This window comes from Misgurnus anguillicaudatus, chromosome 19 (genome assembly GCF_027580225.2).
Source record: "Misgurnus anguillicaudatus chromosome 19, ASM2758022v2, whole genome shotgun sequence".
NCBI classification, from domain to species: domain Eukaryota; kingdom Metazoa; phylum Chordata; class Actinopteri; order Cypriniformes; family Cobitidae; genus Misgurnus; species Misgurnus anguillicaudatus.
Window position 1 is genome coordinate 14,375,227 of NC_073355.2, and position 16,013 is coordinate 14,391,239.

Below are 16,013 nucleotides of genomic sequence, written 5' to 3' on the forward strand. Positions count from 1 at the left end.
TTTCTTCATAGCTACATTAAGAGAAGCAGAGGCGGTGAACGCGCGTGCTGACAGGGCCCCCAGAAGTCCAGGATAAGCTCTGGTAGTTCTAAAAACACCAAACAGGACAAGTACATCGTCCATATCCTTTAAAGCAAGTTCTCCACCTAATGTACATGTTTGAAGTTTAAATCAAATTTGAAGTGTCAGGAAGGTGAGCTGCAGGGTTTAAAAATGTGCCAAGGAGCACATTACTGAAAGTGCTACATCATTAACAGCACAGAGAAGTGAAAAAAGTGAAACTTGCAGAAACAACGAATTCAACCGGATCCCTACACAGTGGTCAATTCTAGTCCAAGACAAGTGCTTGCATTGACCTCTTAAAATATATGAATACCATTGTTTTGTTCCAAGGTGCACACCAGTATTGTTGTTTCAAAATGCAAGGCATAGTCCTGGATTAAGCTAAACCCATACAGAAAACTGCCCCTATATAATTGTCAGAATAACTGCAAAATAAAGCACACAAAACAAACCAATAAAAAAGACGTCCATTTATTGGACCTCGAGGACAAAAACTAAAGAGAACAGTAGAATAAAAGTCCCTTTCAAAGCAATTAAACCATTTGATAAGAGCTTTATTTGAAATATTACAACATATAAAAACTACATAGAATTTACACCACTTTCAGAGTGGATATTGCAAAATCACATTTAAAAATTGATACACATCACATAAATGGCACTGCACAGACGATCCATAAAAACGCCACTCAAGTGGCTGGGCTCCAAACCAGCTTAAGAATATTGGAATGAATTTAATGAGTCACAAGGTGCTCGAGCAAAACGCATGATTTTGTGGCTTTGTGGAGAGAGGATGGCTTTAGTCACAAACCTCCATCTTCTCCTGCTTCACAGGCTCTAAGACACAAAACAGAATAAATTAAGATTAATTCTTAAAACAACCACCAAGTTAACTAATTTTCTGTCTAAATACAAAATGTTTTACCTGTAACATTTTCCTTCATCCTCTCCATGACGCACTTCTTGATTTCCAGCCCGATGGCTTTGGAAAGAGGTGGAGGCACAGCATTTCCAACCTGTATGAAGGATACAAATCGCGTTTGAGTCATTAGCCAAAAGCAACACAAAAGAGAGAAGGCGAGGTTCTGCATCATACCTGTCGGTGTTTGTCTAAAACGTTGCCGAAGAAGCGATAGGTGTCTGGGAAGCCCTGGGAGCGAGCGCACTCCCTGACACTCACCACACGGTGCTGTTCAGGGTGCAGCACACGACCCTAAAAAAAAAAAACAAACACATAGGGATTAAACAAAGACTTGCAAAACTTCATACTGATGCTACCCCAGATGTCAATCATCAGGTTAATACCTGCTTTCCCATTGGCTCAGGATTGGTAACTGTCGTGCTAAAGAAACCGTCCCATTCCAGTCGGCCGTACAGGCCAGCCCAGTGGTTATGGCGATTACCCGTGTGAGGCAGACACCAGGGAACCAGTGTGTTGAATTGCCTGTCCGCAGGGTCACAGGGTTTTCCTGTTGTGGAGATTGTGTAACAGTGGTAAGTTTCTGTATAGATAATAAAAATTTAAAGCAGAATGTGTGAACAGCTCATACCCTCAGCACAGGAACACACTCCTCTCAGAGCACCAGTGCCACTGCGCCCATTCTTTTTGTCGGAGTGGGTGTAGCGCAGCTTTTTGGTGGTGGTACCGTCCCTCAACCGCACCTCGATGTTCGGCAAATCCCTCCAATCGGAACCAGGCGCCAGAGGAATGTGACGCATGCGGGCAGCCACGAGGGCACTCATGTCCTAAAACAGTTGGAAGTACTTATTAAAATCATAGTTTAAACTTTAAGATCATGAAAAACACAACAGCAAACGAGAGACTGACCTTGCAGATGTGGTCCCTGAGGATGGGCTGGTACTGTGAGCCACGAATGTGTCTCTGGAACCAAGACTGCGGCTCACCGTTGTAAGAAATCTCAAGAGCAGCAGCTCCATTACGGATTTCTGGAAGGTCAGACATGGTGTCCCGCACAGTGATGGTGCGATAAATGCCTCCGTTTCCACTGGAAAAACACAGACAATTAATTAAAAGACAAGTTTTTGCCTAATGCAAAAAATCAAAACCAAACACCCAGAAATGCTTACCGAGTGACATTGCTGACGTATCTCTTCTCATCAACCACCACACTGAGAGAGCACGCCCTTGGGGCGAACACGTGAAGTGGTTCAGGGTAGCGAGGAAGCTTTTCACCTGGGGCAGCAGCAAGGATGATGGCCCTGCGTCTAGTCTGGGCAACACCATACTGTCCTGCCTGCAGACGTAATCAGGATTAACATCAGGAACATCTACGTGTGACTCTTAAAGATACATGCACAAATCATTTTAACTTGCCTGTAGCACACCGAATGTACACTGGTAGCCCATGCGAACCAGACAGCGCAGTGTAAGCTTCAGGACCATGGAGCGCTTAAAGGACACAAAGTTCCTCACGTTCTCCAGCAGGAAGAACTTGGGTCTGTAGTAGTCACAGTAACTGAAAGAGTAACACATTAAAATGATGCACTACTTTGTGGCAAACGTTACCAAATAAGCAAAACATTTTAGATTTAATGTTCTTCTGACCTCAGATAGGAGACGACCAGAGAGTTCTTGAACTTGGAGTATGTGCGAGAATTAAAGCGGTTCATTCCACTGAAACCTTGGCATGGTGGCCCACCGCACAGCATCTCTACATCACCCTTCTGTGGTAGCTTTTGTCCTAGAGAGTTGGTTTTCTCACCGGACATCACCAATTTCAACAGGACGTTGCAGTCCTCTGTGAAAACCGTGGTGCCAGGGTTGTTTAACCTGAATGCTTGAGCAGCAGGGTCCCACATTTCAATGGCCCAATTAGTTTCGGAGATGCCTGCCGAGAAATGAAAAACCAAAATTACTTGAGGCAAAACATTTTTGGGCCATTTACATGCAAGATGGATCATTAATCTATCAAGCTATATCATTCTTAAATAAATCACTTGACACGTTCATGTCATTTTAATAGATTAGATAGAGTTACCTGCTTGATGGAAACCTTCAGAGAGACCACCACAACCAGAGAACACATCCAGTGTGCGCAGTTTGGGAACTGTAGGCTCTTGCGGCTCCACGTCCTGCGATTCCTGGGAAGCAGCTTTTCCCTTTCCTTTACCTGCAGAGAAACAGTCCTGTAACTTCTCACAAACAAACCTACACAGAGATCAAGAGACCTTAATACTTCATTAACACACACTTACCTTTGCCCTTGCCTTTTCCTTTGCCTTTATTCACAGCTGATCGGGCATGATTGGGAGGATCCTCAAAGCTTTTAGTCTTTGCATTGTATGCCTAAAAAAAAGAATAAGGAAAAGATGTAAGGGTCTTTTCATTTATGGCCATATTAAAAAGTAGCTACAATGAAAACTAGAAACTTAAATGGAGGGGGGACAAAAAGTAATTACCTCAAGGAAATAAAAGCAATCAGGTCCTCTGTTTGAATAGTCCTGCATACTTTCTACCAAATCCTCTGCGTACTCCACACGACAGCGGCCCAGGACCTCAGCCATGTTTACGGTCACTTCCTCATCGCTCCAGTACAGCTGGTTTATGTCCGAATGGTAGGCACCTTTTGGTCCCTTATGAGTGTTCTCTGGTCTGAAAGCAACAATTATTGTGAGAGAAACAACAGGTCAGAACTGGCACAGTCTTGTTGTACATCTAGCAGAAATACCAGCCTTTGATGATATACGAGTTCAGATTCAAAATCCTCTTAAGTGTTTAAGACAAATTTTTATCTGTGCACTTTTGATTAAAATCATTGTGCATTTGGTGGATTATGAAAATTAAGCATCATTTCTGAGAGCATTCGTATGCGTTAATTTTGACGGAGGTAGCGTTTAGAGACTTGCGTCTGAGCTCCTCATATGACGCAGAAGGAAAGATGAATCACCTGTAAAATTTATAGACACGCAGTTTGATCTCAGATGCATCTGGCTTTCCATTGCTGCGCTTGCTGCAGAAAATTTCTTTGATGCGCCCGATGCGGAACGGCTGGGGTGCATCCAGGTTTGAGCCTTTAATGTAGTCAGAGGACTTCCTGTAGTATTCTGGGTAAAGATCTTCATCGACATCATCCTTCCTGTGAGAACGCTTCACAGGACTCGCCACCTTAACTCTGCATGGGGAAAAACTTGGGTTTAATAAAACCACAAACATCCCGATAACGCAAGCCACACTGTCAGCTATGTCACATATTTAAAAATTAAATTCTAAGGATGGAAAAAATACCCAAAATTAAAAGCATCAGGTGGTAGGAAGACACTGTCTCCTACTCTGTACTGCTCTCCCTTCAGGCTGGCCAATGCATAGAAAACTTTAGAGTCACTCTCTTCATCCTCCAGCGGTTCATACACTTGAGGCACAGCCTGCATTTCTCGCTCCTTATTCCTGAAGCAGCTGGCACAGAACCTGCATGACATGTATCCAAGGTTAATGCATGAAAACATGGGAGTAAAGACACTGAAATCTTTGAAAAACTCATGACACTAACAAAAGCAAGCCATAAGATTGTTCAACTCACTTGTATTTACAGTCCTCAGATGGTGTGACTTCCGGAGGCGTTTCAAAGCGAGCACAATCTCCCTCATACCGAAGCTGATAAAAGAAGCTCTTGCCATCATCCTCAACCACTTTAATGTCATCATCCATACCGCCCTGAAACAAAAACATTCAAACTCAGTGCATTTCATAACAGGGCTTGCGCATAATTAATACAGCTTTGGTATCAGCACATATACCTCCATGAACCAGTTTTCAGATGGTGCCTTGTATAGGACGTTGACCTTGCCCTGGACGAAACTCAGCTGCATGTCTTCACACTCATCCACGAGGAAGAGCTCAAGAGGGTCAGATGACTCGCCAAGAACTGTATCAGTGCCACGACAAAACCAGTGGGCATGAAACATCATCTCGCTGTCCTCCCATAGCGCCGTAATCCTGCACATTAAGAGAGAAGCATTAGCCATTATGACAATAAAACATGAGAGCTGTTAAACGGGCCTTTTGGGTGCACATCGATAAAAACATCATTATTCAGCCCTGAACTAAGCAGGGACAACAAAAAGGTTTTACACTAAAGCAATTTCATGAGGATGCTTTTGCTACAAATCCCCAGAGCAAGCTTTGTTAAAGCATACCTGGCTAAGTAGAGAGGATGAGATGGGTCATCAGGGCTGACGGAGACACAGTCTCCCACTTCCACAACCTCATTCTCCACACGCACCTTCATGTAGTACTTCTTCCTTCCCTCAGTCTGCAAGATCAGGATCAATACTGTCAATCCTGAACATGGACATTCAGTTTCTCATTAAGATCAAGGAGCACATACCTTGACGGGCTCTCCCACCCAGCTAAGCTTGTTCTTGGTCTGCTTTTTCTTCTTGGTCTGGGACGTTTTCTTTGTTTCCTTGAAAAGCGGCAAGACATCTTCCTCATCGACATTTTCGTCGTCCTCAGCTTCCTTCACTGCCAGGTTGGGACATCTGTGCATTGACAAGACATCCAATTAACTTTGTCTGCCTGGCATATAAGAGTAAAAACTAAAGCGACTTTGTGAACCAGTACCTTCTCTTCTGACAGGCCTGTCTACTTCTGCCACTGCCTCCAAACTTGATCATGTCCTTACAGGCGGAGCACTTGCCACAGTCTGGAGCTTGACATACCTTAAAAACAGAAGTATTTTAAGTTAATCACCCTAATTTTTTTAAGCATTAGAGCATTGACAGATCTTGGTCACATTACCTCACAGACACCACAGCGCTGCCTCTTGATGCCACCTCCCTCCTTATTGTTCTGGTCAATCTGATCAGAGAAGAATGTGTCAAAGATCGTGTAGACCAGTTTAGTGGTGGTAGCTTTAGTGGGACCCTTGTTGTCCTTTTCAATCTTTGTGGGGTGACGTATGGCCTGTCTTCTGGCTGCCCTCCTAAAGACCAAAAACAAAGAAATTATGCAACTAGCGTCACAAATATACAAGAAAGAGCCAACTAACAGCCACAATGAAATGGAGCCATGCTTGGATTACGTGCACGTTCAGGCTGACATTTTGTTCAAGACAGGGTGATGCAACTTTGTTTCAAAAATACACTGTCAAGATTCAGTTCTTTCAAAGTTGTCTGTAGAGCTCACTTTTTTCTTTCTGTATAAACACTTTATGTGGTTTCCCCAAATGTGCTGCTTGTAAATTCAAGCAATGGGAACCCAAGTGAACATCTGTTACCCAGAGGTATGAAAAAGCTATGGAAAATGTTCTCTCATCACCCTCGCCTTGCAGACAGTTATGTAGTGTGCCACTAACATGGCTTACACAGTTAAGCTTAAATGGGGAAAAAAACCAAGCCACAAACTCTGCATAAACATCAGGTTTTACATACCAGTACAGCTGCCTGCTGCGTTTGGAAAAGTTAGAGGAACATTAAAAAACGGGGGTACAAAAAGAAACACTGACCAGGACCAGTATACTAAAAGCCGAAGTATGGTTCATTTTTATGGGTCCGCGTGTAGCGCACATGAAATTTTCGACATCACGCTAAACACTGTTGCGGGTTTTCTAATGAAAGGTTGAAATCTTCATAATATAAGATTTGATTTTCATTCATGTGCTTCTTGGATATAATTACAACAAGTGATGTATTAACGACTCAGAAAGCTAGGTGAACAACTAGAAAAATAACACTTGATGATAATGAAACTTTTGTCATGGACGCACAGACTTTCATCCGACTATGCAGAGTGCCCGTTATGAGGCATTATGAGTTTACCGTGTCTATTAGTCACTATACTTCATTACGAGATTAAACTGATTATTTTTATCAAAACACCAACTACATGTACTCATTTTCCAATCCCACTAGCATGTTATTTAGACAAAATAAAACATTTTAATTCACGTGAGGAAGCTGGCATTTTTACGCACACTCGGCACTGCTGTAATGGCTTATTGCACTATTACTTTTAACGATAATTCGATTGATTGTTAACTTAAATGATCATCGAATATGGGAAATTGCATAATTTGATATCCCTAATCCATACAAAATGTTTAGTGGCTACAGCATACGCACAACCGGCGCAACGTCATAGAATGTCTCTGAACAGGTTCACGCCCACTTTTGGGGGAAATCGCACTAGACGTTCCATTGACTTCCATTCAAGGTGGCGGAGCAGGGCGGCCTTCGTGCACAGCCGGCAGGCGTAAGTGGCTTGTGAAATCACTCAGATTAAACACGTTGAGTAGTTGTCTGTCCACCCTGCCGGCCGTGGAGCGCGGGGGATACATTAACACATTTAATTTGGTCAATATAAAAACATGTCTCTTTCATTCTCCCAGCACCAAATTTGTGTAACAACGCTCCCTATTGGCCAGAGGTGTCTTACCCGGACATTAAACACGTACCTCATCAAGTCAACAGGGAAGCAAGTGAATGATTTTACTTCGTATTTGAAAGTTACTTCGTATTTATTTATTATGTCTTTATATTTAGAGTACTGAGTGCACTTTTCCGTCGAGTCATACAACTAACTGGCTTAGCGATATTTCCAGCAATCACTGGATGGCGTTGTTACACAAATTTGACGCTGCGAGAATGAAAGGGACATGCTCCCACATTCACCAAATTAAATGTGTTAATGTATCTTTCGCGCTCCATGGCAGGCAGGATGGACAGACAAATACCCAACACGTCCAATCTGAGTGACCTCATAAGTTATTTACGCCTGCCGGCTGTGTAAAACCGTTGCCCTGTTCCGCCACTTTGAATGGAAGCCAATGGAGGCGCAGCTTTTTTAACCCCCGAAAAGGGGCGGTGACGAAATTTACAGTCAAGTTCCCGGATGTGCCGGTAGTCCGTATAAACGCCATATAGACATGAACTGATAAGGACATGAATTAACCAGTCACCCTTGCTTTTTGCACCGTCATTAGATTTAGTCAGCCACAACTGACAGCCATTGTGCAATCTCAAGATGCCTTTTCTCACCTCTTTCCCAAAGTGACACCAGCCAACTTGATCAAGTCTCGCATACATGGAGTGACAATAATGGGCTGCTCGTCCGAGTCTCCAGCCTCATCGTAACTCTCCACTTGCTCCACCACAAACTGGGCATGGCGCAGTAGTGTGTCTTCAGTGAATCGGTTGAAGTTCAGCCCAGCCGGTGGAACGGTCGTCTAAGACATGGATGATGTGTTCAAAACTGCTGAACTCTAGATGAATTTATGAACAATGTGGCTATACACCACACTCATCTTACCTCAATTTTGTTTAGCAGGTCTTCATATGTTACATCTTGGGTCTTCTGTAGAAACTCAACCACAATCTTGCTCATATAGATCTTCTCTTGCATCAAAGCAAAGATGCGAGAGTACTCCTCACTGGGGTCCATTAGGATGTAGTCAGCGAAGGCTGTGAAACAAGATGGATTAGATTGCAAAGTCGAACAGAAACTAGACTAGGATGAGTTTAGAGATAGAAAGATTATGAAAAGGTTACCTGTAGTGAAGCCAATTAAAGCTTTCTCCCCTCCGTCAAAACCAGTGATCCACCAAGCATTAATAGGTCCAAGCTTTTTGGCAGGAACACCACCTGAAAAACAAAACGTAAGCATCAATCTGGCTTACACGTATGGCACTTAAGCAATACCAAAACAGATTAGCAGAGTTATCCAACAGAACGTACCATCCAAGCATGGGTTGTCATCGTAAATGGGTTTAACGACACAACTGAAGTACAGTTCCACGTTTTTCTCAATGAGGCCAGAGTCAAATGGACACAGGTGCCCGCGCTTGTCATAAACACTGAATAAAGAGAGTTGGTATATCGTCAGGACTGACAAAACTTGACGACAGCTGCAACAAATCAATCTTTCTTCTCAATTACCTGAAGTTGGTAATCTTGTGCTGGGGCAGGTCTTCATAACTTTCAAAACCATCCTCATTCGCATCGAATAGGGAGAGACGCTCATCTGTCAACATCTCTGGTTCATCAAGCTAAAAAATAAATAAATAGTCACAAAGTGCTGCAGAAGCACAAAAAAAGTATGGGGGCCAATTAAAATGAGAAACAACTACAGAAGGCCGAACATTTAGTATTTATGATAAACCTATCCAACTAAATTAGATTTTTATGGGAAAACTCTAGGATCAAGAAACTTACTGCATCATCAGGATCTCCCTGGAAGAACTTGAGGTCTGAATCATCCAGAAATTGCCTACAGTCAGGACATTTTGGTGGAGGCGTCTAAAAGAAAATAACAGATTAAAACTTGCATTGTTTCAATTATTTCATGAGCACAAATGAACAAAACTTTGCGTGTTACCTTGACAGCGGACACGGGTTTGATCTTCCCATTAGTGGAATTTTCAGATTCAGGACTGGGAGGAGAAGCAGACAGAAAATATTAACCCAATACAACCCATTAAAAAAAGCGTCTAAGTATGACTTTACATAAAAACTCACTTCTCAGCCTCAGTTTTTAAGCGCTTCTCTTCATGGACCTTAACGAAAGGAAAAACGTAATTAAATATTACTTCCATAGACTTGAGTAGAACATGAATCGTTTCAGAAATAAATCTTACGTCTTCTTTAACTTCTTCGGTAACAGGCTTAACTTCTTCACTACCATTTTCCGTTTCGCCATTCAGTTCATCAGACTTGCGTTTCGGGCTTTTGGAGGGAACAAAAGTATAATTTAAAGTGACAGCACCCTTATATAAATGCACAGGTATTCAAAAATTTGCGCACCATCCGGATGTTTACTTACACTCTTGAGAACATTGACATAATAGTTTGCTGTTTCCCAGAGTTGCGTGTAACCCTGGAACTGGCAGGAGATTCTGCAAGGAGAAAAGCGCCATTAGCTAGGTTTCCATCAAAACTTGCAAATTAAACTTATAAGCAAAACATAAAAAAGCACGGTTTTCATCCAGTGAGTCAAAAAGCACAAATGCATCACTTCCTCAGAAAGCAAATTCCTTTTTCTTTGACATTTGGCCCCAGTTTGTCTATAATAAATTATGTGTAATAAACACATCCGTCATCTTGCAGTCGGGAGACAGAAAAAGCCTGCTGTTTGGAAATGCAGTCACGCAAGACAGTTCGGGAAGGTCATTATGCCGAACAAATTTGATGTAGGGCTGAGCGATTTATTGCATGAGACTTCATCAGTAAAACCGATTAGTAGTAGATCACTACCTGCTTTCGGCACAGAGCGCAGTCCACAGACAAGTTAGGCAATATCGCAGCGATTCACCCACATGACAATTCCAGCTGATATATCGTCCAGCCCTACTTTGATGACATGCTCTGCATAAGGCATTTCAGAATGACCAAATCACGATGTTCAGTCGATAAATGTGTCATCGCAAGTGCATGTCTTGTTATCGGATAAGAAATGTAGCAACTCAGTTGAGCACAATTATTTTTATGCGCATTTTTAAAATGTACTCGCATCTCGGTGTTTTAATCCGATATCATGCGCATCTCAACAGTAAAGCTGGTTTCTTCATTAGTAGTAAATCACCATCACCTGCTTTCAGATGGAGCAGCATTTACTACACAGGGTTCCCACACCTTAGTATACTTCAAATTCAAGGACCTTTCAGGTCCAATACCCTCAAATTCAAGGACTAAATGGGGGGGACAGGGTGACGCGGGAGCCAGGAAGTATATCAGCAACTGAAATATTGGCAAAGACGGCGTAACAGGGATGCAGGAAGTATGGCAAGGGAGACGCATCTCCTCATTTTCTTAGGAAACAACAGTTACATACGTAACCAGAGACGTTTTCATGTGTCAAACACAACGATGCAAAAAAGCATTTTGTATGAATCAACATTCACATACAGAAGATTAAGCATGTAAAGTGCACTTTTTAGCACATGTGCTAAAAAGGCTAGAATTTTTATGATATTATCCTACACTACACAGGGAATAATATGGATTTTTTTCCAGAAAACTTCTTGCAAAAAGATTCAAGCACTTTCAATGACCTGTATCTATGCATGTACATGTTCAAAAACTTCCCAGGGCCTTGCATTCCCTCCACATTCACAAATTTTCAAGGATTTCAAGGACCCGTGGGAACCCTGACCACATAGAGCCATAGTTCACTGACAATCGGTGGAAATTTTGCATTAATTACCGCGGACGTTTCGTCTGCGATACAGCACAGCTTGTCAGTGAACTATGGCTCTGAAAGCAGGTGACGGTGATTTACTACTAATCAAGGAACCTGCTTTACTGACGAGATGCGCATGATATCGCATGGGATTTGGCGTGCAGCCCTAACACAAAGACGGATCTGTTGTAAACGGTCAAGTATAAATACTGCAAAACCCTCACTCTTGGATTCGGTTTCTGCTTTACTGCGACGGCCCTTTCCCTTCGGGGCGCTTGGAGACTTCATAGCATCTTCCTGAGTATCCATGGCTCCTTGCTCATCATTGTCTTTATGAGATCCATTTTCAGAAATACCATTCGAATGTCCATTCTGCTCCACTCCATCCTCCTTACCAACACCAAGAGCTTTCTTCAACACTGCCTTCACCTCTGATGTGTAGACATCCTAAACAAAAAAAAGCACATCTGTTTGAGAGCCAATCAGACATCTAGAAGTGAACACACAATCGTGTATGTAACTCACAGCGGTCAGCTCAGAGCTCTTCAACTTGTCCTCAAGGATTTTGAGCTGGTCTCGGGTTTCAGTGAGCAGGAACTTCTTCAGTATCTTGAGTTTTTCCTTCACACACTCCTACACAGCGACAACAATTGTTAGTCGCAAGCAAACCCAATACGTTTTAAATAAAATTTAGGGTTGTAGAAAAGGGTGCATAGTGTTTAAATTATCTATTTTGTGTCAGAAACATGTGCATGACGGTCTTCCCTACAAAGATAATTTCCAAAATCTGCAATAAAAACAAAGGTTCACCTCATCTGATATGTCCTCTCCACCTTCATCCAGTACCTGAAGCCTGGAAACATGAATGTATACGGTCACCAAAGCTGTACCACACAAACACTTTTCACATCTAAAGGATTATTAAAATGACAAAAACCTTAAAGTTGAAGTTAATGTTTGTATTATGTAAGTTATAACATGAAACGTTGATAGCGCGGTTAAGTTACCATTACTTCATGTTGATGTTAGCATAAACACTAAGATTGCGCACGCACATCCAGCTACAATCTCGCGTGTTTGTTTTTATCAACAGTACTTCAGGTTGTTTTGTGAGTAAATTACAAATGTAAACGCGTTAGATGCACGAATAATCTATCTTGTTTGTTTAATGACTGATGTGAGTGATTGAGCAGAGAGAGAGGAGGCGTGCATGGCTTCCTATGGACACATGAGTAATTGGCGCCAAATCCAGTCAGACTGACACCTGCGAGGATCTTCAGATTCCTCGCAACAAAAACACCAATTGCCCGTTTTACACATTAAATTCAAGGCGATGGCGTCCAGAGCATTTGTAGCACGGCTAAATGCTAACGATATTAACAAATGAGCTGAAATGCTTAAAAAACAAATCGACACACAGAGCCAAATAGCACAGAATTCAGCGGCGGACATTAGATTAACATATAAATATTCGCGCGCGCACCAACAACAACACATTACATTCCGTTATAGTTGCAGGAAGGTAAATACAACACCGTACCGTTCCTTGACATCCTCTGGCAGAGACAATAAGGTCCTGGTAGGCATTTCAAGCTAGAGTTTGATCAAATAAAAATGACTATTTAAAACACGATTAAAACAACGACAGATAAAAGCAGTTATTAATATCTGACAGTGCCAACAGCAGCGCACGCTGATGAGGCTCGACGGGCTTTATGGGTTCTTGCTAGCAGCTGGAAAATACGCGCGGGCCGCTTTTTCGCGCGGAAACGCGGGTAAGATGGACGCTACCACTAGTTTAATGGTCGGGGTGAAGGGTGCTTGTGAAGTCATTCGCTTTTGTTAATGCATCAAGTCATACAAAGATGATATTGGGAGTAGACGGAAAATGTATTATAAAATGGGAATATATGCATTGGAAGTCAGGAAAATGCTAATTCTAAACCGATGTAAAGGAATTAAGATTTGTGCACCCCCTTCTTCGGCGGACAAACACAACCGATGGGTTGTACCACTTTTCTTTTTGCCTTAGGGGTGACAATTCTCTCTTAATTTTAATAAATGATTTTATTTAAATATAGTGAGTACACGTCTAATAATTTACTAACTAATAGTAAAGCAATATGTCAAATAAAAATCACTTCATTTAATTATAGTTTAATATAAAGATTTTGATTAACATTTAAATATTTATAACTATTTATAAATAGCTCCAGACATTCTTACATGTATTATACAACTAATAAACCTACATAATGTCATCTAAATAAAACTTTTTCTTTTTTTTTGACTAAATTCTGTTAAAATGTAAGCTATATAAAAATACTAATCAACATTTTAAGTGGATAAAAACTTTTCATAAAAGTTTTCTTAAAATTCTTGTCTTAGGAAAACTGATAAACTTTTTGTCCACTTAAAATGGTAGTGTATACGTAACATATAAATAAATTAATAAATAACTAAATTAATTAATATATATATATATATTAATATATATCAGGTTTATGATAATATTATGATATAATACACAGGTCTACAATTTTTTGGAAATTATCGACCTCCGGGAAAGTAAGGTACAACAATAAAAATGGTACCATATTAAAATGTATACATTTATTTACACTTTGAGACTAAAGATTTTTACCTTATTGTAATGCTTTGGTCTTTTATTGCAGAGTACAGACATTTGTCTTGGTCATTACATCTCCAATGAGATTCCCTCAGAAACAATTCAGTCAGTTTTTTATGAAAAAAGCATGAAAATGTTACAGGGAAAAAAATAATAATTGTGTAACAATTGTGTTATTGGTATCAATGAAACATTCTCATTGTTATATTATATTTTGCAAAAAAAAGATGTGCATAAACGCAAAAAAATATTTTTTAATGCAATTTGACCAAAGGCTGTATCTTGGAAACTGGAGCCAATTAACACTTATGACTTAATTTTCCTTTAATTTTCATTTCCAAAACTTTCTCCTTGTAGACAAGTGTTATATACAGTTTGTCCTGCAGATGGCGCAACATGCCTAGTTTTACAACACCGATATAACGTCAAATGTATTTACTTCAGCTGACCAAAAGATGACACTATTTTACAGCAGTAAAAGTTACAGCTTTGGGTGTGGGTCCTCATGTTCTCATGTATGCTGGGAGAAGTGCACATGAATCAAACAGCCAAACTGGAAACAACTGGATATTTGCAGCTGTTTCAGCATGGATGATGTCACATCCTGCCTTATTCCCAGCTGTGTTGTGTCCCAGGGGCGGCTTGCTGTTCCCACCCAGGAATTCCAGATGTTTGACAACAACCAGGCCAGACCGTCTTTAAGCCCACTCACTCAATGTTCTCATAGTTACTCATAGTTGGGCAGTCCAAGCGACTGGCCTCCCAAAAGCACCTTTCCCACAATTCCATTCCTATTAATCTCTTCATTAAGTGGGAAGTTTTTTGGGTGGGAAGTAAACCTCCCCCTCCCCCCCGTAATAAAAACTAGCAATCACAACAACAACGATTAAAAAAATATGTACAAATGATACTTCCACTCCCCCTTCATGTTCAAACTAAACCAATGCCCTTGCTTGTCATACTCCCTCTTTCAGCAAAACATCTGCACTCCCACGAAGCTGGCACTGACTGGCCTGTCAGAAATCAAGGCCAGCAGTTCCAGGCAATATCATTTCCAAGCAGCTTTTCGTGTCATGGCGAGTTTTGCTCTAACCAAGTTTGTGCATGTTTGTATTATACTTTCTCTTTTAGTTTACCTTTCATTGTGTCTGTCTAGATTTCTGTAATAAATGGGAGAAAGCTGCTGTGTAAGGCTTGTTAATCCATTACTGCGTAGGACTGAAATCCAAACCAAAATTCCTCCATAGCATTCATCATTTCTCTGTCACGCACATTGGCACTATAACTACTAAAACTTTTGGTAAATGTATACATGTAAAGCTATCAGTATATATAAGATCTAAACTATAAGAGCTCTCAAAGTAAATCTGACCTGTTTTCTTGTTAACAAGCATTTTTTTCTTATGTTTAGGTTCAGTAATTTATTTTTAAAAGCAATAAAAAGGTTATTAGTCAGTAATTCAATTGCTATATTTGTTATACAAATATCCCCTTAGTCATAAGTCAATTGGAATTTAACAAATTTGTCTTTTGCTGCAAAACCCTCTAAGTACACAAAAATCCCCACTTTTTAAAAGTGTCCAGTCACTCTTTACTGTCCTTTCGAAAAAAACAATGCAGTCAAAATCCTTTAATAGGACAAAAAACTCTTGCACTGTGATGTGCGTGTGCTACTGAAGTCGAGAGAGGACATGCACTATTATTATTTTTGATTGCTTGTTTTCTCGTGATCACAACTTAACTTCCCGTGATCTGGAGATAACAAAAGTTGTTTTCTCGTGATCTTGATAGAACGTGTTGTTTTGTTTGTAAACAGCAAAAGCATATTATTAGCATGGATGAACAAATGAGATTTTATTTGGATCAGAGATTCACTCAAGCTGAAATAGATTTGTCAATATTTACAATTTTACAGCGGTGAATTTAGGGACCATCTTTAAGTTACTCAATAATATAAAAGTTTCTACTTTTAACAGCATTTAAATGGAATGACTTAAAGTCAACAAACAGTCACAAAACCAACGTGTTTATGTGGTTGTCAGCTATAATGCACACATTTTAGATTTCTGATATTTATTTAAATAAACTGTATTAAAGATAGAAACGTGTACAGTATTACTTTAGCGATGGCCCCTAAATTCACGAACATGAACCGTCCAACTTTATTTATTTATTAAGTCTATCGGCTAC

General features: G+C 40.6%; 1 protein-coding gene across 1 annotated transcript; it reads right to left on the bottom strand.

Moving 5' to 3' along the window:
* Positions 1 to 596: 596 nt before the first annotated feature.
* Positions 597 to 12,942, bottom strand: dnmt1 (DNA (cytosine-5-)-methyltransferase 1). The gene is made up of 34 exons (XM_055188730.2): positions 12,735 to 12,942; positions 12,005 to 12,047; positions 11,720 to 11,827; positions 11,419 to 11,641; positions 9,839 to 9,911; positions 9,654 to 9,741; positions 9,535 to 9,572; positions 9,395 to 9,449; positions 9,232 to 9,315; positions 8,956 to 9,065; positions 8,755 to 8,873; positions 8,569 to 8,661; positions 8,330 to 8,481; positions 8,059 to 8,246; positions 5,822 to 6,005; positions 5,645 to 5,742; positions 5,409 to 5,562; positions 5,218 to 5,333; positions 4,819 to 5,017; positions 4,602 to 4,735; positions 4,310 to 4,489; positions 3,972 to 4,196; positions 3,484 to 3,676; positions 3,280 to 3,370; positions 3,063 to 3,194; positions 2,630 to 2,912; positions 2,395 to 2,540; positions 2,152 to 2,314; positions 1,892 to 2,069; positions 1,614 to 1,809; positions 1,369 to 1,532; positions 1,160 to 1,276; positions 989 to 1,079; positions 597 to 900 (listed from the first exon to the last, which is right to left on the bottom strand). The coding sequence occupies exons 1-34, from the start codon at positions 12,779 to 12,781 to the stop codon at positions 863 to 865; spliced, it is 4,503 nt and encodes a 1,500-aa protein (XP_055044705.2). The 5' UTR covers positions 12,782 to 12,942; the 3' UTR covers positions 597 to 862.
* Between the last annotated feature and the right edge of the window lie 3,071 nt (positions 12,943 to 16,013).

Excerpts from the sequence above, each read along its gene's own strand:
- dnmt1 (XM_055188730.2), bottom strand. The coding sequence starts at position 12,781 with ATGCCTACCAGGACCTTATTGTCTCTGCCAGAGGATGTCAAGGAACG. Across the intron at positions 9,573-9,653 it reads CCGAAGAAGTTAAAGAAGAC|GTCCATGAAGAGAAGCGCTT; the intron begins GTAAGATTTATT and ends CCTTTCGTTAAG. Across the intron at positions 1,810-1,891 it reads TCAGGGACCACATCTGCAAG|GACATGAGTGCCCTCGTGGC; the intron begins GTCAGTCTCTCG and ends CAACTGTTTTAG.